The sequence below is a fragment of the Fusarium oxysporum genome, chromosome IV, assembly GCF_013085055.1.
Source record: "Fusarium oxysporum Fo47 chromosome IV, complete sequence".
In the NCBI taxonomy this organism is placed as follows: Eukaryota; Fungi; Ascomycota; class Sordariomycetes; order Hypocreales; family Nectriaceae; genus Fusarium; species Fusarium oxysporum.
This window is the reverse complement of record NC_072843.1, coordinates 4084368-4110268: the sequence shown is the minus strand read 5'-3', so window position 1 is coordinate 4110268 and position 25901 is coordinate 4084368. Positions and strand designations below refer to the sequence as shown.

Here is a 25901-nt window from a genome sequence, read left to right as displayed (position 1 = left end):
TCATCATGATGCAGAAACTCACAACACATGTTGTTATTGTTCCAGCATCATTTGCTCCACCATCACTATACTCAACACTGGTTCAAAGCCTTGTAGAATGTGGTTTTAGCACAACAGTCATTGATCTCCCTTCTGTGGGATTTCGCGACCCATTGCCAGCTGCATCTATGGAAGAAGACGCGGCGCATATCAGATCAACTACAACGAAACTAGCTGATAATGGCCATGAAATTGTCTTGTTGATGCACTCTTACGGTGGAATATGCGGTACAGAAAGTACCGTTGGAGTTTCAAGGATCGAGAGGCAAGTCGCTGGGAAGCCGGGCGGTGTGGTCCATCTCGTTTATATCAGCTCCCCTGTACCTGAGATCGGAGGGTCAGTCCAAACGATGATGGGCAATAACATGCCCCATTTCATGAAACTCGAGGTAAACGTCAACTCCTTAAAGACTCAAGGTGATAGTTAACGGTTGATAGGGAGACTACCTCATATCTGAGCCCAAAGGCTGTGCGAGCGTCAATTTCTCAGACCTTTCGAAATCCGAAGCGTTGACGTATGCGAAACAAATGACAGCTCATTCAGCGCTGAGTTTTGCTGGGCCACTTCAAAACGCAGGATATTTGAGTATCCCCGTTGCATATATAGTTTGTGAGAAGGATATTTCTGTCCCGCCTGATGTCCAGAGATCCGTCATTGATATGATATCTAAAAAGAGCGGTCGAGAGGTTATCACGTTTTCTTGTGATTTTGGACACTTTCCAACTGTCAGTATCCCGGGCAAAGTAGCTTCTTTTATTAACAAGGTTGCTACTAAAAGCCTTCGAGAGTAGTATTTATGTAGTTCTGTGAATCGATCAATTCCCGATGCTTTTCAAACGATAACCCGATGGTGTTTCCAGTGAGTAACAATGCTTAACCTCTGGTGCTGCTGTAGATCATGATGCATCTGAACTGAGACGACAGGTTCCGTATATAGCCCCAGTAAACAACTATCCATATCTACGATGATGTCAAGTTTGGCCCTGAATTTCTGCATGTGCATGTGCACTCGTAGGTATGAGGTCACGTTGCTCTTTCAAAATGACCGTAAACTCGGTGTTTTGGCGACGAAATCAATGACCCACGATCATCTGGTATTTTCCGACGTCGGATCGGCTAGGGGTTCTCAATTCAGTCTAAGCGGTGAATGTCCAGTTGTCCGGTCTGAATATGCCGTAGATATACCAGGAGTATGCCGAGAAGAATACTCCGAGATAAGCCGGTTTCCTACTAGTCTTGTCATACATCCGAGAATCTACCTCTGACATATTTCAACGTGATTTAGATTAAGTTTTGTCCAGATTACCTTGACTACTGGCTCAAGAATGAACCTAGTAGGTAGACTACACAATGGCTGACAACACTCGCGACCTGCACACACTCAGTACCCTCGCGGGCAAAACAGTGATCGTAACAGGTGGCGCAAACGGTATAGGAGCCGAGACTGTACGACTTTTCAACTCACATGGAGCGAATACAATCATTGCCGATCTCGAACGCACTCGTGCTGAAGGTGAAGCCGTCATTCGATCCTTGCAGCATCCTACCTCTGCGCTGTTCATCACAGTCAACATTCTCATCTGGGATCAGATTAAGGCCCTTTTCTCCCAATGCATACAACACTTCGGCAAGATCGACATTGTTGTAGCCAATGCTGGCATAATGGAGAGTCAAAGTCTTTTCGATATCGAAAACGTCGACGAGCAGGGAGAATTACGCGAATCAACAGAAGGGTTTCGCGTGATCGATGTTAACCTCAAAGGAACCATTAACAGTATGTATGCCCTTTACTCCTGATTCCCTCAATATTTGGTCTTTCTATGGCTGACCTATTACTCTCTTGAAGCGTTGCGGCTCGCACTTCATCACATGCGACATAACAAACCAGTTTCGCCTGGTAGTTTGAGAGGGTCTGTGATTCTCGTTACTTCAACATCAGGATACTTTGGAACTACTGGCGTAGGGGCATACATCACATCCAAGCATGGGCTCACTGGCCTACTTCGAGCGTCGCAGCAAGGTGCTCGAGATTTAGGCATCGGAGTCAATGCTGTTGCTCCGTTCTTCACTCCAACGCCTACCTTCAAAGAGTTGGCTGAGAAATGGAAGAATTCAGGCCTCAAGTCGAATACCCCAGGAGACGTCGCTCAGGCTATCGCCCTTGCCTCTACGCAGAAGGAGACTGGAAAATGCTACATGGTACGTCCAGCTTTCTTCATTCGCCCATCACTATGCTCTAACTTCGGTATAGGTCGTTGGGCGGAAGTCGGTAGAAGTCGAAAATAGTAGAAACGCGCTTCTTGAGCAGTGGCTTGGACGAGAAACTACAGGGTTGTTGCAATCTGCTAGCAAACTCTTCGAGGCCAATGGCTATCCATTACCTAAAACATGAAAGGCGTGCAGAACCTCCTAAGAGCAGTGGCTCAGAGCTTGTGCCCACCCCGTATCGTGGCATAAATAACTTTAATACTTAAAGCAACTTTATTTATTTTATGGTTATATCTACAAACTGTTATATGCCAGGAATATCTGTAACATGTTTTGTTTTCCTGTCCCTGAGTTTCAGATTCAGGGTAGCTACCGAGTCGTTTTCTGGGGACAGCCGAGCTTGGCACAACCCCCACCCCAGCATGGTAACGTCAACTTGCAGACTCAATTGTTATCCAATCGGAAGGCAAGATGGCCGAGCGGTCTAAGGCGCTGTGTTCAGGTTCAATAAGAACTAGCAACGATTCGCAGTCTCGAAAGGGGCCTGGGTTCGAATCCCAGTCTTGTCAGATTCTTTTTTGCACATCAGACGATCAAGTTACTCTGTATCTTCACGATGCGAGGTACGCGCCAGGGTCGTCATGACTTGCTGTTGTGGCTTGTATACTCATACGCAAACGGATACAGGGATGCAGGGATGCAGGGCATAAGGTGGCTGTCAAGCCACTGTCAATGTCCAATTGACATTTGTCATGCCATTAAAACTATTGCTAGTCTTGATAACAGTTAAATTGCAATGTGTCTAATCTCAATAGCTGATATTTCCTCAGCGTGGAATGTCGAATAAGACATGCACGTGCAGATGATGATAAAAACGCGCAACAACCATAATTATTGAGTTAAGCGCACACGTGCTTCAAAACAAGAATATATGGGGGCGAGTGCTTGGCGCCAATTAATTTCATTCCAACAAGCCCCCTTGCAACGCGCGGCGCTTTCGGATTTAGCAGTCATACACCGGACAGGGGACTTTATCTTAGTGCCAAACCTTGTTTTCCCCCCGTAAGCCCAAGCCCAAGGCACTTGGTGCTTCATCTTTGTGTGAGAGATGCTGATGCCAAGAACCCCCCCTCGTAGAGTGGTCATCCAGCCACAATTCCATGACGAACTTGCCAAGTCTGGGTGCTACTTAAGAATCCCGGTGGCCACTTTATGTTTCCTTCCCGTAAACATCCATCTCTTCGGTCTTCTCACCATGATCTTCTCTAGTATATCGCTCCTCTCGTTGTTATCGGGCGCACTGGCCAGCGCTGTCCCCCAAGGAGCGAATACCTGGAAAACTTTACCTTCTATCCCCATTGCTCCCCGGCAAGAACATGGTGTCGTAGCACTCTCGGAAAAGACCCTTGCAATCATCGGTGGAATCGTTCCCAATCGTGAAGCCAATGGCTACGAGACGACTGCTATTATGCAATTCTTCAATACGCGATCGAATTCATGGCGGCGATACGTCACTGAGGCACCAGTGAAAGTTAATCATCCCAATGTCGCTGCAGTCAATGGCAAGATTTACCTTCTCGGCGGACTTTCAGATATCGACAATGGCGCTTGGCGAGCATTTTCAGACTCATGGGTCTACAATCCCGACGTCGACGAGTGGACGGAGCTCGACTCAGTCCCTGAGAGTGAAGAGCGAGGTAGTGCGGCGATTGGTGTTTATGGAAACATCATCTACATGGCTGGAGGTATGCGCACCTTGGAGCCAATTGGACCAGGCGGAGAACAAGATACCGTCGATTTTGTCTCTGCTTTCAACACCAAGACTTCACAATGGGTCGATCTTCCTTCAGCAGCAAAGAAGCTCCCCGAAGGTCGCGATCACGCAACGGCCTCCATTGTCGGAAACAAATTCTACGTTCTTGGCGGTCGTCTCCGCGGCCAGCGCAACGTAAAGGACACAGTTTTCATTCTCGATCTCGAGAACCTAGAAGCTGGCTGGACAACCAGCGAAGGCAGAATGCCTACTCCCCGCGGCGGTGCCGTTTCCGGCACAATCGGCACCAAAGTCTACGTTTTAGGCGGAGAAGGAAACACAGCTCCCGAGTCTGAGGGCATGTTTGACCAGATTGAGGCCTTTGATACAAAGACCGGGAAGTGGGAGGAGCTCGGTACTATGAAGTTGCCAAGACATGGAGGTGCGGCTGTTGCGATTAAGGGTGGCATTTACCTTCCAGGTGGAGGCATAACGGAGGGAGGTTCTCCGGTTGATACCCTGGATGTCTACTGGCCGTAGCCAGACATTCGCTGCTTTTTATATGTGTATTTCTAGCGTTTAATGATTAATGACTCTTGACTGTATTCCCCCTAGTGATTTCGGGTTCCGAGTGACGCTTCTTATACGTCGATGTTCACGTAAGCCGCAAGCGTAAGCATAATTGTCGATTTAGGCAAGTAAGTTTGTTCTTTCTATAATGCTTAAGGGAATCGAATAGCCTTCGTCTGGCATAATACGTATGACGAGGTAAGGCGCGCGATCGCTATTGGGATAATTATAGAATAGTTGTTTATGCCTCAATGTCTGGGCTGATAGATCTGGACTTGTTGGATTGCTATTATGATAAGATGATGAACCGGGAGACGGTTTTTAGTATTGCTTAATGTTTAACGCCTCGGTCTAGAGCTGAAAAAAACGTCTGGCGCACAAGCTAATCAGATATCTAAAACGACCAACGGAAATAACCTATCTGAAGGTTAGGGAATTTCGCAGTCATGCCATCGACCGTACATTTAGAATACTCAGGATAAGAGAAGACCTTCTTGAATCCAGAATCCTTGTATGTCTTATCCACCGTCTTAGAACATGGCATAGCCATCGTCGGAAGCTTACTCAACTGCTCGAAACTGACAATGTCAGTCTCTATAATAAACTTTCCGTTCATTGCAGACAAGTAAGACAGTTGCCCCTGGATAGAGCCAATGGAACTCATGACCCTGGATAGGTAGTTACCATTGTAGTTCTTGAAAATCAGCTCTTGCATCGCTTCCAACTTTTCAAGCACCTCGTGATTTTCTTCCTTTTCGCTGACATTAAGCTCTAGCTCGATCTCGTCAAAGCTCATCGAGCGCAATTTATTTTCCTCTTTCGCAGTCGAGATAGCAAAGGTGAGGTTATTGGGCAAGAATTCCTTGAATGGATCCAGCTGAGTCTTGATATCGTTTGATAGATCTTTGACACGTTTGGCCATTGGGAGAAGCTGAAAAAGATCCTTCACTGTTTTCACCTTGCCATTCTTGAACAAAGCTACAGTGGCGGCCTCGTCAAGAAGATCTCTAGCTTGGCTGTAAGCATTTGCTTGTCGTTGAAGGAGATTGTTGAGCTTTCCACCTAGATCGGCTGGAAAGCGGAGATTCCCAAGGTAACTAGCTGCAGCGATGTTGCTGTTGACTGGACAGAGTTTGACAATGCATCCCTTTGCTCGACTGAAGTGGCGTTCATCGATGTTAAGATTCCCCAGTTGCTCAGAACACCCCTGAAACCGCCTTCAATATCGTTTCTGAAGCGGCTAAATACATATTGGACCGCCTCTATAATCTGCGTCGAGTTGCAGGAGCCTTTTTCACACGATTTCATTCCTGTAATGATTTTGGCGCACGTAGGCACGTCCATCTGATGAAATGGTTAGCATTGAAATGTTTCAGAGCGATCTACGCACCTCGAATGCTTTGATGGGCGTCCCTTGCGCTTTGATTGAATTCATGGCGTCAGACCAACCATTCTCTATGGTGAGACCTCCGTCCCGCAGACACTATTACTATCAGTTAGTAGGACTAGAAGAATAAGGAACAGGAAACTTGCTGTCTCTAGGCCGGGAATCTCATCAGCAACCTTTGCATTCGCCTTTGATATAACTCCCTGGGAAATGGACTTGGCTTGTGTAGTAAGACTCAGCTGTTGAAGGCGAGGGAAGCATTTACAAATAGCCTCAGAAGACTTGATGAAGTTGTCGCCTTCAGATTGACCCAGAAAATTTCGCACAGTTTGGCATAGGTCAACCTGTTTGGTCACAACCTTGAGTCCTGTAGATACCCGCTTCGTTGTTATGTCATATCCTGTTTCCGATGAGAATAACATTCCTGATAATGTTGAGTTGGAGAGACACTTACCAGAAACACAGGTCATTACATCGCACGTTTTAGAAGGTTCCTTCTTGGTTGCACAGGGCTTTTTCTCCTTTTTCTTGGTTTTGCACTTGTTGAGCTATCGATAGCGCATGGTCAGCTGGAATGCCTGCGACTTTCTGGACCTACGTACCTTTTTCTCTGTGACTTCCTTTGTATTTACGGTAAACCCAGTTGGAACGGAGAACTTGAACTTGCAGGTCGATAGGTTCTGCAAGCCCGCGCAGGTCTCTGAGAGGGTGCTTTGTGTGCAATGTGCCAGAAGGACATATGACAGCAACTGTGCGAGGAGGATGTTCATCTTCATGATGACTATTTTGAGAGATCAGGTGAATGGGTATTGATGCTGAACCAGAAGGCAAGTACAGGGAAACAGTATCGATTTAAGTAGCCTTGCCTCGATCTTGCCTCAAAATCAACAATGCTGACCGTTACTATTTCCGGATTTAACCGCTGTGCTGCGCAGCTCTGACCCAAACAATGGCATTTACAATAAGCATGATCTGGACGGCAAAGTAAGTTAATAAATGGAATTCATTACCAATGACTATGATCCAGGCACATCTAGACAGGTCAGCCCTATCATGGCTTGCGCCACATACTATCAAAGCGTTCTGAACATGGTAATAGTTAGTCGGGTTGGGAATGTGGCTGAAAGACTGGAATTACCGGATCACATTAGCCAAATTCTAGTGGATATCTTTAAACATCAACTGGTATGTGTCATCTATGGATTCCAGTCTGCCAGGCAATGGCAGTGTAGATCTACTGGGGGGATCCAGGTCCGTCAACCCGTTAAACCGGCGGACCCGAGCATAAAACTTTATTTGATATTTTCCTGGCAATCCCCGTATCAAGCCTTAAGATAAAGATTGTGGCAATCCTAATCCTGGTAGTGAGCAGGTCCAATACACCTTCTCTGGACGTGAGGGGGCGGTCTGGAACTGCGGGATCAGAGTGTTCGAGAAATACAAGCGTGGCGGTATCCATCTCCCGGTGGTATACTATCTTCATGTCGAATAGACCTGAATAGAATGCCGCAAATTTCTCGATATTTGAAACTCGAGCGCAATGTGAAGGAACTTATGTCCATTGGCTAAGTCTGGCAATGACATTGTAAAGTAGCAACTAATTCTTCCTTAAATGCCTAAATAGTGATAATATAAAATTGTGTAGATAATGTAGTTTATGTAAAATAGCTAGTTGAGAGCTTGTAGGTATTGTATTGTTTTACCAAAATGTGCTATTCCTCCTTAAATTCAACTTTAGCCGCGACTATTGAACAGCTGCCCCAGCATATCTTAGAGCCTGCTGCAGCACCAAGATGCATAATAATGGGTGAACGGAATCGGGCTACAATTGGTTCCCTTCCGATAGCAATTGCCGAAATTGCCTCCAGTAGTATAAACGACCGATGGGTTGTTGTTGTCGCATCGAAGACCGTAACCAGAAGGCCAGCCACCATCAACATCGCAAATATCTCCGTCCTTGCGCGAGTAAGAGATCATGCCGCAGTCATTGGCGTAGATGGTTGCGTGTAGGTCACTACAGCTGGGACCGCTCTGAGGACTGCCCAGTGTACATGTCTGCCAAGTGCCAACTGCAACTTCACCATCTCTGCAGCCTGTTCGGAGAGCTGAGGAAAAGGCGGCCAGGATAAGAGGGAGGAGGAGGGTGTTCGAAACGTGCATTGTGTATATCGCAGTCCTATTGACTTGTTAGCATACGGAGTCTTGTCAAAGGGTGCGCCAACGGCTGAGTCTGTCAAGAACTTACCGAATTCGGGCGATAAGGCTAGAGACAGTTTTGCTTGGTAGTTGCTGAGAGAGTGAGGAATCTGAGTTTGGAAGACTGCCAGGAAAATGGAGGCTTTATATAGTAGGGCTCATGCGGTTATACATACAGAAGCGCTCACCATCCAAGTAAGACCATGAAATCAGCCTATTCAGTCATCTAGACATGGCCGAAGTTCCAAAAAGTAATTTCCCAAAATTCTCAATAAAACAGCAAATGCTGACAACATTGCTTTATCTGGCGGACTGCATTTTACCGGAACATTTCACCGAGTTGCTTGGTTGAGGATTGGCTCTGCTAGGGATCACCGGAACTTCAAGAGTAAATTTGCATCAGCCACGACTTGGCTCGTGGTATTGCATGAGAAATGAGCATCAGTGATTGGCCATTTGAAGTTCCAAGGTAATCTTAGATGCATCGAAATTGGCTCGTGGTGTCTGTTAAGCCCGCTTACTGACATGGCCATATTTTCAGCTCTGTTGAGGAATACGACATGTACATCCCGATTGGACAAGTCAATGATACCCCGGAATGTGAAGATGAGATATATCCGTTTTTAGTTGGATACATCGGTTATTCTAGATGGAGAATTGATCCAAACGATCACGAGAGGGTGAGGATGTATTCGTCGTACATACTTCTGGGTACCTACCCATTTCCACGATTCAACATATGTCAATACTAAAAGATGTACCGCCGAGCACAGGACTTGTCGTCGACTGAAAGATGAGCACTTTCCTCTTCTGGATGAAAGCCCGATAGCGGCTTTTAAGCTTATGTTTTGGTCGCCGCTTACTATCCAGGGGCGTAGGATAATAACTTAATTCTGCTTACTGATCGACTCCGAGCATGTAACTGTGCAAGCCGGTTTCATTTTGACGAAAGTTTGCACTTTTTGCGATGCCTTTTATTCAGGGTGAAGTTTCCAATATGACTATATGGATTGCTAAGTGCTGAAACGTGGGATGTAGAATATAGCTTTTACTAGAAATCACACAACCTGAACTATTATCCTCCTATCGTGTCAAATCAGAAGTATATTTGCTAACCTTATGACTGACTTATAAGACAAATAATTCCTCTTTAAGGTTTTCATAGTATCAGCTTTATACTATAGCAATTGGTTAGGCATTGTAGTATAATATCTAAGTTGTTAGCCAGATGTGTTATTTGCAGTTGAGACTTGTGGCTGAGAGCTTATATTAGCACAGAGAACTTAGTAGTAATAGTCAGGAAGCAATACGCTATAGCTTGCTAAGCCAACTAGCTTAATAAGACCCCTGAAAATAACATTAGCGCCCAACGACAGCACCAACTCAGTATCGAGCTGCAGAAGCTCAGTTCTAGAAACAGAAAAGGATTTTGGCATGCCTAAAATCCGTCTCTAAGAGTTGGTTTGTCTTCAACCTGATTCTCCTGATATAAATCAGGTCTCAGCATCTGACACAGCCGTATCAAAACTACACGCCTCGTACTCCCATCGCGCTTCAAAGCCCAGTTTCTCATAGAACCCCCGTATAGCAACAGCATCAATTAGAATTCCCTGCATACCCCTCTCTTTCAGATTCTCCATCGCTTTGACAACAAGTGCCAATCCAACACCTTTCCCTCTTGCTGCCTCATCCACTCCAACCGCAGCAATGAGACCAGTCTTTTCTCCAGAAGGAAGGAGAGGAAGAAATGCAAAGACATCGCCGGCTGAAGATCCGAAAGAGCACATGAGAGTCCAGCCAATTTGTTTGTTGGTATCCGGGTCAATGGCGACCATTACTTCGTGATGTTGGCCTCGAGCTGCGAGGGCTTCGTAGATGCCGCCCCAGGTCTGGATGGTGTTAGCGAAATGAAGTGAATACGACAAGTATTATCACTTACGAATAGCTCATTTTGTTTGGTCATACATTCTTCGTACAGTTCTGGCGACCAAGGAGTGAACTTGATGCTTGTCTTTGAGACACGCTCCATTACTTCCGGTGGTGCAATTTCCCCTTCTATGTCCTTGTAGAGATCACGAGTAGTTATGGTTTCAGTATAATTGCCTATTGAGTTAGGAATAGCTGAGAGTCCCAGTAATCAACGACTGACCTCTATAAGTAAGGAATTGTTTCGCCTCAAGTGAAATACTAGCTGGCACTTGGTACCAGAATCTTGGAAAGATGGACCCCATCGCTAGAGAGTTCAATTTCTGACCTGCCTTCTTGGCCGCATCTTTCAAACCCGTCTTTCCTTTCTCGAGAAGTGCATTACCGAGACCTTGACAACGGTACTCAGGTAGAACACCGATGGCTGCGACATGCCCGAGGCTTCCACTTTTAGAATAGTAGGATAGGCAAAAGCCATGCTCGTGAATCCAATGCTGACCCTTTATTCCAACCAGAAGCCCTGGGAACCGATCTTGATCGATAGGCCAGTCCGGGAAGATTGCATGCCATAGCTTCCATGCTTGTTGGATATCTTCCTCCGAGCTGGTGAGTTCCCGGATGTCGTACTGAGAGACGCCGATAGGTCCGTCCTTTTTGCTCTTCTGCTCTGCCATTTTTGCTGACTGAGTCTGAGATTTACTTTGCTGAGAGCTACTGGTTTTAATGTAGAATACTGAAGGCTGATGTTGGGAGGATTATTTAGGATAAGAAACAGCTCATACCACGTGAGCTGACAGCAAGGTGCGGAGTTCATGCAGGGAATACGACAATCTATGCCAAGGAAGGAAGCTGCAGTTAAATCCTTCAAGATTTCACTTATATACAGTTTTACTAGTATGACAATAGAATAAACTCTATAAAACATCTAGGATATATCCTCCCATTTCCCCTTCCCTCCAAACTTGAACACTCTATCTAACTCTACTAGTCAGATCTACTCACTTCTACCCCCATGGCGCGGCCCTCTACTCAACTTAGCCTCATCTTTAGCCCTCGAAATCACATCCTCCCAAATTGGCGGCTTGCATCGAAGATCCTGTCCAGCAGCCTCTGCATCAAAACCAAACTGCAACAGCGCATCTTCGCTGCACCACTCGCCCGTAGCCATGAGTCCAACTGGGATTTTGCCCTCCGTGTCTCTATCAGCAACTTCGCCAGCGTCTTTTCTACCTTCAGGAACGACATAGCCTGCTGGAACGGTTATGGCAGGAAGGCCGCAGAAGTTAGCGAGCCAGACGTATTCCATGCTTTCGAGTGTATAATTTCCGTCATTGACGCCATAAGATAACTCGGACTTTCCACCACGGATAGGTGCACCGGCACAAGCGGTAGTGGGGGTAATGATAAGCATGCCGGGGTATGTCTTCCAAAGATAGGAAAGATGCTGCATCAACATTCCTCTCAGTTTCTGAGCCAGCAAATAATCCGTTGAGGGCGTAGTCCTTCCCAGCGCAAGCAGAATCTTGTTAGCAGGCGTCAAACCCTTCGTATCATACAGCAATGTCGAAGCATCAGTCAGAACAGTAAGTGCATGCGCCATCTGACCCTCAGCAGGGAAAGGAATTTCAATCGGGACAAGAGTGTATCCGTGCTTAGCAGCCAAAGATTCAACAAGCCCACGAACCAACGACTGAACACTTGGTGTAGCGCGTGAAATCCATGCATCAAAGATACCGAGGACTTTGGTAACAGGCGGTGAAGGTTGAAGAGCCAAGGGTGGAAATTGCGTTGAAGGATGAGGTTCAGCGATGGCTTCGTACGCAGCTGCCAACGACTGCATATCAACAGCCAAAGGCCCTTGAACAGCACATGTCGGTGAGTGATTCGCACCAGGCCAAGAAGCAAGTCTGTTATGCGTAGGCTTCAACCCAAACACCGAGCAAAATGATCCAGGAATTCGAATACTGCCACCGCCATCACTACCCAAAGCGAGAGGAACAAGTCCAGAACTGACAGCGTATGCAGGACCAGATGAGCTTCCGCCGGTATAATAGCCTGAATTGAATGGATTACGCGGCGTTCCTTGATTGGGGTTGTTGCCGGTCGTATCTGATAAGCGTCAGTCAATGTGAAAGAATAAGAATAAGAATACGGGGCTTACCTAGTCCGAACTCGTGCATGGCGAGTTTGCCCATGATGACAACACCTGCTTCTTCGAGTTTTCGTACGATCCAGCTTGTAGTTGATTCTCCGTCCTTAGGGGTTTCGGTGTAATCTCTTAGAGAGCCGAGAGTTGTTGAGTAGCCGTCTAGATCATAGTCGTCTTTGATAGCGGAGGGAACGCCATCGAGGGGGCCGAGGGGTTGCTTGTTTTTATAGCGTTCAGTTGAAGCTTCAGCGGCTCTCATGATACGCTCGATATTGAGTTCTCTCCAGCCTTGGGCGTGTCGGCCAGGTGTTGGGCCATCGGTTTCAACCAAAGGCAGAATCGCCTTGGCAACATCAACCGGGGTAAGCTCCCCAGATAGATACAGTGCTCGATAATCAGCTGCCGAGTAGAATTTCGACGGGTTTAATGTCTGAGAAGCATTTGACTGTTGTAAAGCCGATATCTGAACTCTCTCACCGCGTTCTTTGGCCTCAGCTTCAGAAAGCGCGATCGGCACGACAGTTGGATCGTAGCGAGGCTCGCAATGCTCAAGATAAGTCCGGATCTTCCGGAGCGAAGCGAAACCCGCATTAGCCCAGGCGGTCTCGCGAATAAACCTAATCCATTCCATCCTACACCATTAGCAGCTCATAGCTTCTCATACCATTAATAAAAAACTTACAGAAATGCAGCAGCAACGAGAAAAGGTCCTCTCAAGACCGGATTCCTATTCCGTTCAATAGCATATGGCACATGAGGTCTGCGATAAGCAAAAAACCGTCAGCACATGATTCGCCCATCACGCAGCGTATGCTTACCCCTCCTGAGGCTCAGGATAGTTGAAGAACCGCCTCTCATTACTGAAATTGCTCATATTGAAGAATGATGACGACGATAAAATGAGAAGGTTTGAAGTTCATGCAAAAATCGGGGAATTTAAACTCTCGGATACGGCGGCCACCGCGGAGACCGATTTAGCGATGTTAGTCATGTATCTACGTACCTCGGAGTCTCGGGACGCGTGATCTGACCTGCATTGAGAATACGACTGACGAATTACATGCCGAGGATTGTATCAGAGGCTTAAAGCAAGTTTTGCTATTGAAACGTATGGCTTAATACAGGCAGCCACCAGCGTATATCCATCCATCCAACAACTTAATTATTGAAAACTTTATCGTTGATGGCAACGACCAGAGCTGCATAATCCTGATTATCCAAGTAATCAATGTATACAACGTTGGGGAACGACTTATCACTGACTTCAGGCAGAAGTCGCGTGAAGAGCTCTTTGTTGCAGGTATAAGCCAGTTTCTTAATCGGCTTCAGAGACCTTGGCGCCACCTTGACGAAAGTGACGACATCGCCATCCCATTGAGGCGCCTGCTGGGTCAGTGTCCAAGAAAGCAGGAAAAGACGCTTATCCTTGGCGGACATGTGACCCTTCATCTTCTCAAGCTGGTCATTAACCATGACGACAGCATCATCTTTGTTGGAATACTCGTTGCGAACGTTCATCGCTTCGTACTTGTAGAATCCCTTGTGCGCATAGTCGCCAATGTCGAGGTCCCACTGCTCCATGACGCAGACAACAGCTGCCTTGCCATTGCCAATAAAATCGTCAAGCTTCAGCTGAGTGAGATTCTTGGCCTTGTTCTTGTCCTCGACAATGAACAGGTGGTTCAATTTGAGAAGCTCTTTCATGAGATTATGCCATTCCTGCTTGGTGAACTCTCGCCATTCGTCGGTATCGGTTTGAAGCGAGTGCGAAAAGTTCAAGATGATGAGTTCACCGTTCTTCTTGGTGAATTCGTTGACGGCAGAAATGATGTCAGAAATCGACTCGCCTCGACCTCCAACCTTGCCGGTATAGTGACCGGTCCACAAATGGCCACCTGAGTACTGAGGTCGAAGGTCAAAGTATCGTGCGCCATGGGCAAGCTGTCCCAGGACAGAGACAGACTGGCACAAAACGTATGGATCAATGACACCACCAGGCACATCGCAGTGAGACACAGTCGACATACCCGAGTCGTGCGTGCCCAACATGCAAATCTGCGACAAAGGACGATGTCCAAGGGTGTTTCTGTTCTTCTGCATCCAATCCGTGGGCGGGTTCGAAGAGTGAAAGTTCCCCTGCTTTCCAGAAAGGACAAAGGTGACACATTCGTCGTGCTGCCATCCCAATTCAATCTTTGAGCCGCGGGGGTTATTCAACGCCTCCAGGCCGTCAAGCTGAACCCAGATGTTTGCGGGCTTATCGCGAACATGGATTGAAAAGGTAGCATTGGTACCCTCCAAGCTGTAGGTGACCGATCCACTGGTATCCCCACGCTTCTTGAGAACGCCGTGGTCAAACTCAACGTATGTGCTGGGAACCTTGCCTTAAATATGGTTAGAGATCGATTTATGTCTCAAGTACGGTCAATTTACCTGCATCAATAGACTCCGGGAAGTTCCAGGCCTCCATCTGATAGCTATTCTGCTGGCTCCGCTTCCATTTGTACGGCGTACCGTTGACAAGGTTAATATAGCCGCCTTCACCCATTTTGTCTGTAGATTTAGATGGCTGTAGATGGTTCGAAGATGTCTAGGGATGATCAAAGCGGAGTAATCTGACTATTTGTATGTCCTCAACATTTTCTGGGTCTAGACCCTGGTTGTTTCAGCTCGCTAGTGCCCAGCTGAAAACGTCTTGGCATTCTCGGAGGCCACCTTGTCCATTGGAGATCTTGGGACTCAGCCACTGGCAAGCTTCGCGCTATTCGCGGAGAGAGATCTTGGGGCGTCAATTGCGTCACCAAGATCTGCTTGGGGGGGGGGGGGGGGGGGGGGGGGGAGATAATTAATCCTCCGAGAAACAGGCGTTTTTCTATATTCTCTGTCGCTCTAGTGATAAGTCAACGCCGCGGTACTAAGAAATGATGCACTACTTGGGTGTAGGGTAGTGGGCCATCATTTCCTTTGTAATATGAAAAGTTCAGTACTTTTTACTCAGTCTCGATTATCTCTGTTGCGATTGACGAGATCAGTATGTTATACATCACTGTGGGAAAGAGATAAATAACTATTTATATCTCTTATGTTTCAGCCGCCAAGGGAAGTCTACTAACGTTCGTGAAATTCTTCTAAGCCTCTACTACACGATAACATGCTGAGGCGATTCGGATTGGCTTTCTAAGCCTGGAGGCAAATCAATAGATTCCGTTGATCGTCACGAAGTTCAACGACAGCGACAGAGCAGCTAGAATTAATATTAATCTATTTACTCTGTATCATTGACCGCATAGCTCTAAGCCTAACAGACACTCATGATGGGACTGTATCATTAAAGGCCTGAAATTTCAGTAGCATACAATAGAACCACCAAAGTCCCCAGAGACTATGATCTCTATAGCCATTTAATCAAGTCTTTCTCGTCGAAGGCAGTTGGTTGTTGACCCCCCTTTGTGTTGCTGTGATTCCCGGCCTGCACTTTGCCGCGCAAAGAACAACAAATTTCCCTAAGTGGATCCTCGTAACGGTGTCCTCTTAAAACCTCCTATCCCCTTGTATCCCATCAAGACTATTGAATGTGGCGTCGATCAGCTAAAAGTATCACCAATAATAGCCGTTATGGACCAGATTCGATCCAGGAACTATTGGGTCTAGACCGGAAGATCGACACTATTTGCTTAAGACCAAGTCCATCCCCACGCCAAGACATGTCCATCTCTGTTCTGTCTCATCAAGCTGTCTGTCTCTCGTTAACATTCGCTCAGCTGTCATAATGCGTGTCTTATCTTTTGCCCTGGCTCTTTTTGCGGCTGATATGGTCGTTGAAGCTGGAGTGTGCAAACCCGCTCGTGAGTACCTGCATGTAAAGTAACTCTTCAATTCTGACAGATTGCTTTAGGCACAACCACGGTCGCAACTTCAATCGTTGAGTCGTCTACTGCCACCGCTTCCGCTGCCTCTGAGACCTCATTCACCGAGTCGTTGACCTCTGCGACTGAGACCTTGAGCACCGACTCGAGCGAGATCTTGACGGCTTCTACCACTGAGGCTGAAACCACCTCGACCGAGGCTGTTTCCACGACCACTGAGGAAGCTTCCACTACAACCACCGCAGGCCCATCTTACACACCCGGCTCCCTCGTCGGCACCGGGCCCGTCGCTGGCCTCACCCTCCACGGCACCGACTCGCGCTTTATCCCCCTATCCTTCACGCCATCCGACTCAACCCAAACCCTGATCTTCACCCTCGCAGCCAACGGCCAGCTCGCGACAGGCAACAACAACAACTACCTATGCTTGAACTACAAGCCTTCGGGTGTTCTTGGCCCGCTTGTCCTGTGCCCCTTCGATGACTTCACTAACGCTCCCTTGAAGTGCACACGGGCGGCCAGCGGCACCCTTTCTTGTACTGCGCCGAATGGATCATGCGAGGCGAGTGGAACTTGCAGGCGACCTAACAATGCAGCCGCGTTCTCTCAGCTCTATGTGGATGGTTCTCAGAACGGCTATTTTGGTCCCTCCGATGGGAACTTTGGGGCGGATTACACCGCTATTGACGTGATCCTTGCCGAATGAACATGGGGCTAAGGCTATGGCGATATGGAGACTGAAATCGAGAGTCTCTTCTTAATGTCTCTTACTTTTTGGAGAAACGAAAAATTATTCTTCTATATGTAGAACCTGAATACCTTTCAAAATCTTTTTTCGCTGCACAACTCTCACTTTCCGACTATCCAAAACGACGAAATTTGTAAATAAAACAGTGAAAAACAGCACGACCTGTACTTAACCTTTCTCAATCTTAACTTTCGAATTGTTACCAACTGTTTCGCGAGAAAAGATAAAAAGACCCACTAGATAGAAGGGACCCATTGGCGTTGCGCTCAGAGATGACGAGTTTAGACGACCCAGCGTCATTGCAAATTTGGTTTATATAGGCTCCTAAGACGCATTAGAATGTAGACGAATATGGTCAGATTGAAAATACTCACTTACAGCTGGCTAATTCTGAGTTGTCTCTCTCATCTCCGGTATTAAAGCAGTAATCTGATCGCTCGTGGTAGTCTCTGCGGGGGACCTGGGGGTTCGTGCTACTAGTGAGAAATCATGCAGCAGGCATATCGCCTTTGGCAACGAAAGGAATTCATCGTCATCCTCTTCATACTCTTCTTCCTCATCCTCGCTTATCTTGAAGTACTTCTCCACTGAGCGCCGCGCGAAATTGCGATAGTCTTGAAAGAGATATTCTTGGTTAGGATCAAGGGATTGCCTAGATGGATCTAACATCTGCATTTCTGTACGGTGGGCAAACATACAACTATGAGTATGTATCAATATTGGGATCCAGAAAGATGTCTTTCTAACTTGCCTCGCTGCCAGACACGCAGATGCTCCTAGAGAGGGGCAGCCTTCAAATTTATCTGGACGATGATTGAGACTTTTGATACATTCTTCGTAGATCAAGCCGCAATCTTGCAGGTTGATTCGTTGGCTGCGCTTCGAATCGTGGATATTTTGTAAACTATGTCCCCATTGCAATGTATGTTTTTCAAAATTCAATACACGGCGGCAGTTATTGTCAAATCTTGGGGTACCCTCGGGAGCTTTTAGGGCTGGGATATAATGCGCGATGGCTTTTTCCAGACCATGGCCAGGAGGGCAAGCAAGAGGAATCCAGCCTTCTGTTCAATGCACTGTTCGCAAAGCAATCAAGCTGCAACGCCGTTAGCTTGATGATTTCTGCATCATGGACACCTTAACTATCTATGAGCATGAGGCACAGTCTCCACTCCAGGTCTAGTGGTATCTGAGAGAGGTCAACTTCGATCCGTGACGCCATTGTGACTGCTGAGCTGACGGTGAGATGTGCTTTGTCAAGTATTCCATGTGTATACTCATATAGGGCAATAAGACCTTGGATCTACAAGAGGTGAACATGATCAAGAAGTTGTGCTTCCAGATATGCGAACATGGCCTTGACGACCACATAGAGTCTCTTCGTCTGCGAGCACGGCATGTGACCGCAAGGCGGAGCTGTGATCAGAAGAGCCGCAAATTTCAAGACTGGCTCCGTTGGGTCATCAACCGGAGGATCACGGGTATATTTGGATTGGGAGAGTATTTCAGGAGAGGGAAGAAGTCGAGGATGGGGTCCTCAAAGAGACTAATGTTAGGGTTATATGTCCTATCAACGTAAATATCCTCGACGAGGGTGATGAGACTTCAGGTTGTTTATAGCAGCAAAAAGATGAGTCCTTGGTCGTTGTTAATGTTTGATGCAGCTTAGTAGGACGCGGACACGCAAGCTTACCGCGTGCATCGGGAGCAGTGGAAGGGCTGGGTCACATGTTTGCTTGCGATTGATACATCGATTACATGATGTAGGGACTCTCCGTCACCTCTAAATCGTGATGCCATGGTCGGAATGGTCATTTTATGGGGGGAGATGTCGAGGCTGATCTTTGAAGTGAACAAGCTCAATTAGGGGCAGAGACGGTGCATTTTTGGTTGGCATGGGAGCGAGAAGCAGGGATCTAAATTACACAATTGGAGGTCTCCCAATGAACCAATGAAAGAGACTGGAATCGATAACCTGGTAAGACGACGACAGATAAATATCAGAAAGACGTCTGACATCCTCCAGGTCATTGATACGATGTATAGACTAGGCATAATAGGCGTGATTGGGATTGGTGATTCTTCGATTAGTCCGTCGTCCGCATTGGAGGACCGACAAAATTAATACGTATTGAAGGGCATGCCGATGATTTGTGCAAAGAACGGCAATTTATATAATTTTCCAGTAGTAAGAGTGTACCTACAATGCTGAGGGCAGTGCAGGTTGAAAGAAAATGTTATGTACAAGACTGATATCCAGATCACTACTTCGACAGCTCTCAAAAGAAATGATGAGTAAAGAGCTCAACAGCTAATCCTAAACATATAATTGACCGTAACCAGTGCCATTTCCGGCTACAACATCCACTTGATCGGAGTCGGCAAACAGGGCACCAGTGGTAGAACGCTCCGGGAACTCAGGACGAGGAATCTGTCGCCAGTCATCCTGTACACGCCTCGCAGCTTCCAAAAACCTTGACTGGACGCTAGCATAGTCCCCAACGACCAGCCTGTGATTCCGCTTCACGAACTTCCCATCAACAAGAACATGCTCCACATCACCAACGTTGGAGTGCAGAATAATAGCCGCCACAGGGTCAAGCCAGCCCAGAAAACCAGGGCTGGTCCCGTCCCACACTACGACATCAGCCTTGGCACCTACGCTGAGAACGCCAAGGTCTGGCCGGCGAAGTGCGAGGCCCCCGTTACGTGTGGCGAGGAGAAAGGCCTGCACGACGCTCATGGGAGTAGACTTTGGGATCTGCCACTTCTTGAACAGCTCGTCGGTGACCGCTGACCGTGTGCTCTGGAGATATAGGCGTGCTTGAGATACCAGATCGGATGACTGAAACGCGTGCGTGTCAACGCCGAGGGCAACCTGGTCCAGGATCATGTTGGTAGACGGACGTCCGAGTCCAAATCCCATCTCTGACTCCGGCGTGATAGCTACGTGCTGATTCGTGCTTCGCAATAGCATCGTGTCTCGCAAGGTGATGTATGACGCGTGCGAGAACACGACGGGGATGCTTGTATTGAGTATGCCTAGAGATTGCAGAGTGGTAGGAGAGTTCTCGTCTGAAAGTTACGCTTAGGTTAGATATCTGATAAACTAGTGTATACATGACTGAGACCGAGCAACTTACTTCCGTAAACGCCTCCCCCGCTGTGGGCTGTGAGTACCGAGGCATTGACTTCCCTGAAGAGATCTTCTTGTTAGACCCGCAGGCTGAAGGACCACGAAAACTTACTTAGCCAGGTTGACAATCGATTCAACTGTTTCTTGATCCACAGAGCCGTTGTCAAAACTATCAAAAGCCATACCGAGTTCAACAGCTGTATCCCTCTCTGGGGCAGCATTTACGATATCGCGGTAGTTCTCAATCTGCTGCGCGATGGTGTAGTTGGCAACTTCGTGGAAGGCGTACGACCAGAACACACGCGCGCCGCTATCTATGCTGGCATTCAAGCCAGCCCAAGACGTCTCATCTGACCAGGTGTGGTGAGCGTGATCCAAGGAAGTAGTGGTGCCTGCATTCAGTGCTTCATAGAGGCCGGCGAGCTGGCCGATGTATACCTGCTCAGCATCAATGCGCCCGGCAGAAGCGTGCTCTCCAAAGCGGCCGAAATATTCAGGGAGGGTGATGTTGGAGAACATGGTTTTGAACAAGGTTTGCCAGCCATGACGGTGTGTGTCGACGAAGCCAGGGGTGATGATCTTGCCTGCTGCATCTATAACCGTGGTGTTAGGAGGGATTGACACCGAAGGCGTTTTCTCATTCGACCATATGCCGGTGATGCGGTCTTGCTCGATGAGAATGCTTCCATTGCGGATGACATCTAAGTCGTTTGCTTCATGGTCAAAAGCGATGATGGTGCCGGCAGTAAAGAGAATTGAAGATGAAGCCACAGGGGATACCAACTTCAGAAATGCAAGAACACAAAGTGGGAAGGGGAGTGAAACCATCTTGTTATCAGTTCGGTGGTTAATTTTTGAGTCAGATTGAGACTAGGTGGTTGTTATTCATTGTTTCTGCCACAAAGCGATCTGGCCGGGCTTTATATACTTGAACTGTTGCACAGCTGTTCGACTGGCTCTGCACCTTAAGCCTAAACATCGCGGCGTTAACGCTGCGTCTATCCCCGAGTGTTTTGTGTTCGGTTTCGTATTGGTAATTCTACGACAACGCGGTGATCAGTAATGCCGTGATGTGTCGGCTGACCAAGGATGTCTCCGTGAGGTCTCTATGCTAGCCGGACAGGCAGGACCCTGCGTGCATATGTTGGAGGACGTCATACAGGCCACAAGGGTAATAAAGATTAAAGCTGAATGGACCAATTGGGTGTAATAAGGATGATTTAACTGCTTGAATCAGTTAGTGATCTACTTGGTGCAATTTCGTCGGCCGAGCGAGAAGTCTAAAAGTTTAAACTGTCTTTACTTGTCAGGTACAACAGCGATCAGTCTGCATCTCTCTTCCGCTCACTTGATGACATTCTTTCCTCCTTCAGTCTAGTCCTCGGGGCGGGGCGGGGCTCATACATGGTGAAGGCCTAGTCGGACTCTACTATCCGTCCTCACCACTGCGCTTCACTAACAGCGACACAGAACTTGCTCCGTTACTCCGCTTCATTCACCAGGACGATTACCTTCCATCACCTTCTTAACTAGGAAACTGATATTTGTGGATGAATCACGTGTCTACCTATCTCTTACAAAGCCCTGGATTATCTCATGCCAGTGAGCGGTTTATCCTCAAGGCAATAATCTGCCCCGATATGGCGTCTACCCAGGTTAGATTTCTTAGTGTAGGAGAGTCGAACCAGGGCCTAAACTAAGGGAGCAAACAAAATTGTAAGTGATAGATTTAAGTCAAGTCAAGAGCAGCAAAAAGTAAACTCTGATGAGACTGGGACTCGAACCCAGGAGGATTGCTCCACCAGGAATTGGTGTTAAGGTTAACCTTAACCTGGCGCCATAACCAACTCGGCCATCTCACCGATGTTATTGGATGATAGCCGACTAAGTTTTCCTGTACTATACACAGCACAATAGATGGAAAGTATTGTATCATTAATGTTTGTCGGGATCTTGTCATTGTGCATCACTTCTCAACGGTATATAGGAAATATCGATTTGAAGGATACTTCAATTTGCATCGATCGAGGTATTAGGTACTTATCTGACTGCCCAGGAGCTACAAATAATGCAATATTGACTGTCTATTGCACTTTTGCTAAAAATGTGAGAGCACCTAATGCATATCCATCCAACCCAGTCTTGAGCGTCGGCTGAATAACCGGAGCAAACTTTGAAGAATGATTCGCAGCAATACTCTGCGCAACAGCCCCTTCCTTCTCAGCCTTATCCCAAACTTCTCCATCGACGCAGCCATACGTGAAGAAGCAGTATGGCTTATCAACAGCAGTGGCCAAGATGGAAAAGTCCTCACTAAAAGCAAGCTTGGGCATATCCCTATCATATTTCCCAGGCCCCTCGCCAAAGTGCGCCGCGAACGACTCCTCAACTCTCTTAGTAACGGCTTCGTCGTTGATGGTGAGAGGGAAAGCTCGAGTTTGCTCAAACTCTGGACTTTTGAGAACATTGGCACACGAGCATTCGGCTTCGATGACGGTCTTGATACGCTTTAGAAGACGTTCGCGTGTTGCGATGGTCGTAGATCGAGTGTCGACGCCGAGAACGGCCGAGTCTGCAATGACGTTCTCAGCATCGCCGGCGTGGATACTCGTGACGGTTACCACGCTCGACTCAGCTGGGTCAACTTCGCGGCTGACAAGCGTTTGTAGTTTCAAAATAGCATTGGCTGAAATGGCAATAGGATCAATGGCAGTATGAGGCATACTCGCGTGTGAACCTTTGCCGTGTATGGTAACCTTGTAGTTATCCGCGCTTGTGGCGACAAGTCCTCTTCGTGTACCAATCGTACCAGCACGAAGCGGCCTCACATGTGCCCCCAAGACAAAATCTGGAATCGGAACCTCATGTTTGGTATAAATACCGTCGTCCACCATGGCTTGTGCACCAGTCCCTCGCTCCTCAGCAGGTTGAAATGCCAGCACCAAAGTTCCAGCCCAGGACTCCCGGGATGAGAAAAGGGTCGCTGCAGCGCCCAGCAACGTCACGATGTGCATGTCGTGACCGCAAGCATGCATAACCGGTTTCTCAACTCCGCTCGCAGCATGAATCATTCGCTTGGTGCTGGCGTACTCGAGTCCAGTGGTCTCTTCAACCGGCAAAGCGTCAATGTCTGCTCGAAGTAAGACAGTGGGGCCATCGCCGTTGCGGAGAACGGCAGCGAGACCATGGCCACCAATGTGAGGTTTGATGATCAAATCATCGGGACCAATTTCCTTAAGTCGCTGGGCGATAGTAGCAGCTGTTTCGATTTCTTGGTTGGAAAGCTCGGGGTTGCGATGGAGATGTTTGTACAGCTCCTCCAAAGGCTGTAGGTCAGGCCGATGCTGATCTACTAGCTCTGATAAACTTGATTTTGACATTTTGAAACGGAAGTGGTTACAGGCGTGAGACTGAGAGGAATGAGGGAGTCATATAGTATGGAGGAGTTGTGGATTCTTCGTGCTGAACCCTCCGGACGTTTACCCGAGTCATGTCATTTTTGCTTACACCATCGTCACTGGCCCGAGGCCGCTGTCTTAGGCCAATTTATAGGACCTCGCATAAATTCCATAAAATTATGAGACTTAAGCGAAGCTCAGAATTGTTTCAGAATAGGCTGCTCAACTAATAATGAAGAATCGCTACAAAAACTATTTCGAGATAGTTAACGTCTCTAACCTGGAGAAATTACCCGGCAACCTTCCGAAGATCTCGGGGACAGCTTCCGAGAAGCTAGAAACAGACATCTAGGCGAATTATAGGCGAATAATCAGAGTCATAGTATGAATCATTGGAAATACGCCACAACCTTTTGTTGTAATACTGGCAAGGGCGAATAGATAAGATAAAGGAAGCGAGAATACAATTAGCTCAAATCAAGTCTGGAGTTGAAGCTAAGTATGTACTATGAAAGTTTTGCGTCTAATCAAATTACAGGCTTCTTATTGGCAACGAATAAAAGTCGCCAGCCACCTGCCTCTCTATCATCGATCTACTTCTGGGCCCGTTTGCTTATAGCGCTGCGTCCTTAAAAGCAGGCTCATCAGGCTGACAAGTAGTGTTCAGCTTGGGCATCTCTCCATCGACGAAATAGTTCTTGACAATCTCCTGGGTACAGTTCGATGGGTGAGCCATCAGTCCGTGCTATAAGTCTCAGTTAGCAAAGATTCAACAGAAAGCTGGGATTTGGGGGTACCTACACCGACACCTTCGTGAACCACGACTCGACTTCCTCGGAACTGAGCTGAAACGCCCCAGGCACTACTCAAAGGTGTAACAGGATCATATCGTCCATTAACGATAAGAAGCGGGTTTCTCGTCTTGACATTTCTCAGCTTGTTAATGTCAATCTGCTCCGTAGCAGAAAACTTCCATTGCGCACAGAATAGTCTTGCAACTGTTCCCAGTTCAGAGAAAGATCCCTCAGCGCGATGAGCTTGGAAAATCGAGAACAAATCATCCTGATCCTCAACTCGGAACGAAGAGTCGCTGCATGCAATGCCGTTGGTGACAAATTCAGCTGCAATGTTCCATTCGCTTTCCAGCGGGCTTTCATTCCTGGTATTGAACATGGCTGTCATGTTATTGTTGAAAAGGCCTTCAATGCGGCTGATGATGCTGGGATATGTAACGGGGCTGTAGAGTTCTCCGAAGATCAAGTTTTTGAACGTGGCGATGAGAAGGTTTAGATCGTCACTAGGGAGATCCTCGTCACCGGCATCGCCGTCTGGCAGAGTTCCGTTGAGATAGCCCTCGAGCATCTCTCTAAACTCTGTGAGGAGGCTCTCGCCTGTTGTGCTGTTTCCGTGGTAGTCTGCAAGAGAGCAGAGTTCCTTTCCAGACTCAACACACTCGTCCAGAAGATTGGAAAGTGATCGCTCGGCATCTCTCATGCTGTTGATCCAGGTTGTAGCCGCATAATCATCGGCTTTCAAATTGGCGTCGATCAACATGCGGCCAATACGCTCAGGGAACATAGAAGCAGTAACTTGACCTAGGATAGTGCCATAAGAGACTCCCCAGTAGTTAAGCATGGGCCCTTGACCCAACGCATCGACGATAGAGATCATATCCCTCGCGACAAAAGGCGTTCCAACGAAACGACCTGTATCTTGTCGACTCTCATAGCAATTTTCCGCCATGGTACGGGCAAGTTCCCAAGTCTCATTTCTGACAAAACCCCAGGTCTCAGCCTGCGGAATCGTGTTGAACTCTCTGCGACGCAGACTTGCTGCACTTGTGAGATTCGTTCCAGTGCCGGAGCCTGTTCCATTACAGATGAAAGGAATTGTACGACCAGTGCCTCTGAATTTACAGTTAGTGTTACATAATACCAAGAATTGGAAGAGGCTGAGCCTACCGGGGGTCGAATCCAATGACATCATATTGTCCGCCAAGAACTCTGCGATACATGTCAGCATTGAATTACAATTTTACCAAGGCAACTTACTTGGCAAGTTCCATTCCCGACCAGACGATAGCTTCAACGCCCGAACCGCCGGGGCCGCCGGGGTTGTAAAGAACACTGCCTAGATAGGGCTTCTTGGTGGCTTTGGCTTTGATCAAGTCAAGTTGAATGGTCTCGCCGTTGCTAGCGGAGGTATAGTCCAAAGGAACAGAGAGTCTGGCGCAGTCATAATTTCTTTGTCGTCTGTTTGTCGAATTATCTCCAAAGTCCAAGTCACATTCTGACCAGTCGATTTTGGAGCTGTTTGAGTTCTTTAGGTCATCTCTGGGTTTCAAAGTAGCGAAAACATCTTTTGGTAAAGATGAGGCCTGTGCTGCCTGGAGAAGAAGATAGCTCAGAAAAAGAGTTTGAAACTTCATGATGGAGAGATTGTTAAGAGAATACGATTTAGAACATTCCAAAATCTCGGGATATCCTTAATTCTATTTAAGCATAACTCTGTAGGACTTTCAGCC

The 25901-nt window shown here is 47.4% G+C and overlaps 10 protein-coding genes and 2 non-coding genes across 12 annotated transcripts; 5 read left to right on the top strand and 7 right to left on the bottom strand.

Annotated features, from left to right (window-relative positions):
- Positions 1–5: 5 nt before the first annotated feature.
- Positions 6–831, top strand: FOBCDRAFT_273215 (Alpha/beta hydrolase fold-1; the record flags this gene model as incomplete). Its single annotated transcript, XM_059611477.1, has 2 exons — positions 6–428; positions 478–831. The coding sequence occupies 2 exons, from the start codon at positions 6–8 to the stop codon at positions 829–831; spliced, it is 777 nt and encodes a 258-aa protein (XP_059464753.1).
- Positions 832–1390: 559 nt separating this feature from the next.
- FOBCDRAFT_273214 (uncharacterized protein) lies at positions 1391–2432 on the top strand (the record flags this gene model as incomplete). Its single annotated transcript, XM_031178161.2, has 3 exons — positions 1391–1814; positions 1887–2239; positions 2292–2432. The coding sequence occupies 3 exons, from the start codon at positions 1391–1393 to the stop codon at positions 2430–2432; spliced, it is 918 nt and encodes a 305-aa protein (XP_031044048.2).
- A 281-nt stretch (positions 2433–2713) lies between these two features.
- Positions 2714–2817, top strand: FOBCDRAFT_t103. Its single transcript has one exon. It is a non-coding gene; the product is annotated as a tRNA-Leu (tRNA).
- Positions 2818–3497: 680 nt separating this feature from the next.
- On the top strand, positions 3498–4613 carry FOBCDRAFT_221998 (uncharacterized protein). The gene has a single exon (XM_031178162.3). It carries the CDS (start codon positions 3504–3506, stop codon positions 4539–4541), a length of 1038 nt encoding a protein of 345 aa, XP_031044049.2. The 5' UTR covers positions 3498–3503; the 3' UTR covers positions 4542–4613.
- Positions 4614–4965: 352 nt separating this feature from the next.
- On the bottom strand, positions 4966–6734 carry FOBCDRAFT_273212 (uncharacterized protein; the record flags this gene model as incomplete). The annotated part of the gene is made up of 6 exons (XM_054704327.1): positions 4966–5778; positions 5829–5915; positions 5962–6054; positions 6135–6358; positions 6413–6506; positions 6561–6734. 6 exons carry the CDS (start codon positions 6732–6734, stop codon positions 4966–4968), a joined length of 1485 nt encoding a protein of 494 aa, XP_054560302.1.
- Positions 6735–7728: 994 nt separating this feature from the next.
- FOBCDRAFT_200763 (uncharacterized protein) lies at positions 7729–8118 on the bottom strand (the record flags this gene model as incomplete). The annotated part of the gene is made up of 1 exon (XM_059608979.1): positions 7729–8118. One exon carries the CDS (start codon positions 8116–8118, stop codon positions 7729–7731), a length of 390 nt encoding a protein of 129 aa, XP_059467115.1.
- A 1529-nt stretch (positions 8119–9647) lies between these two features.
- FOBCDRAFT_249969 (amidase signature domain-containing protein) lies at positions 9648–14836 on the bottom strand (the record flags this gene model as incomplete). The annotated part of the gene is made up of 11 exons (XM_059610895.1): positions 14663–14836; positions 13403–14613; positions 13233–13255; positions 13048–13098; positions 12912–12989; positions 12242–12861; positions 11083–12189; positions 10863–10911; positions 10304–10794; positions 10094–10257; positions 9648–10043 (listed from the first exon to the last, which is right to left on the bottom strand). The coding sequence occupies exons 1-11, from the start codon at positions 14775–14777 to the stop codon at positions 9648–9650; spliced, it is 4305 nt and encodes a 1434-aa protein (XP_059464752.1). The 5' UTR covers positions 14778–14836.
- Positions 14837–15762: 926 nt separating this feature from the next.
- On the top strand, positions 15763–16936 carry FOBCDRAFT_221994 (uncharacterized protein). The gene is made up of 2 exons (XM_031178168.3): positions 15763–16074; positions 16125–16936. Exons 1-2 carry the CDS (start codon positions 15999–16001, stop codon positions 16799–16801), a joined length of 753 nt encoding a protein of 250 aa, XP_031044055.2. The 5' UTR covers positions 15763–15998; the 3' UTR covers positions 16802–16936.
- Positions 16937–19160: 2224 nt separating this feature from the next.
- On the bottom strand, positions 19161–20807 carry FOBCDRAFT_200758 (uncharacterized protein; the record flags this gene model as incomplete). The annotated part of the gene is made up of 3 exons (XM_059608978.1): positions 19161–19885; positions 19987–20039; positions 20092–20807. The coding sequence occupies 3 exons, from the start codon at positions 20805–20807 to the stop codon at positions 19161–19163; spliced, it is 1494 nt and encodes a 497-aa protein (XP_059464751.1).
- Positions 20808–21742: 935 nt separating this feature from the next.
- Positions 21743–21841, bottom strand: FOBCDRAFT_t100. The gene has a single exon. It is a non-coding gene; the product is annotated as a tRNA-Leu (tRNA).
- Positions 21842–21997: 156 nt separating this feature from the next.
- Positions 21998–23430, bottom strand: FOBCDRAFT_221993 (uncharacterized protein). Its single transcript, XM_031178172.3, has one exon. It carries the CDS (start codon positions 23357–23359, stop codon positions 22064–22066), a length of 1296 nt encoding a protein of 431 aa, XP_031044059.2. The 5' UTR covers positions 23360–23430; the 3' UTR covers positions 21998–22063.
- Positions 23431–23887: 457 nt separating this feature from the next.
- FOBCDRAFT_260174 (Alpha/Beta hydrolase protein) lies at positions 23888–25805 on the bottom strand (the record flags this gene model as incomplete). The annotated part of the gene is made up of 4 exons (XM_031178173.3): positions 23888–24122; positions 24179–25283; positions 25339–25380; positions 25429–25805. 4 exons carry the CDS (start codon positions 25803–25805, stop codon positions 23991–23993), a joined length of 1656 nt encoding a protein of 551 aa, XP_031044060.2. The 3' UTR covers positions 23888–23990.
- Positions 25806–25901: the final 96 nt, after the last annotated feature.

Bases quoted from the DNA above. Each gene is read 5' to 3' on its own strand.
- FOBCDRAFT_221998 (XM_031178162.3), top strand. From the start codon at position 3,504: ATGATCTTCTCTAGTATATCGCTCCTCTCGTTGTTATCGGGCGCACTG.
- FOBCDRAFT_221994 (XM_031178168.3), top strand. From the start codon at position 15,999: ATGCGTGTCTTATCTTTTGCCCTGGCTCTTTTTGCGGCTGATATGGTC. The intron at 16,075-16,124 runs GTGAGTACCTGC...AGATTGCTTTAG, and splicing joins TGGAGTGTGCAAACCCGCTC to GCACAACCACGGTCGCAACT.
- FOBCDRAFT_221993 (XM_031178172.3), bottom strand. From the start codon at position 23,359: ATGTCAAAATCAAGTTTATCAGAGCTAGTAGATCAGCATCGGCCTGAC.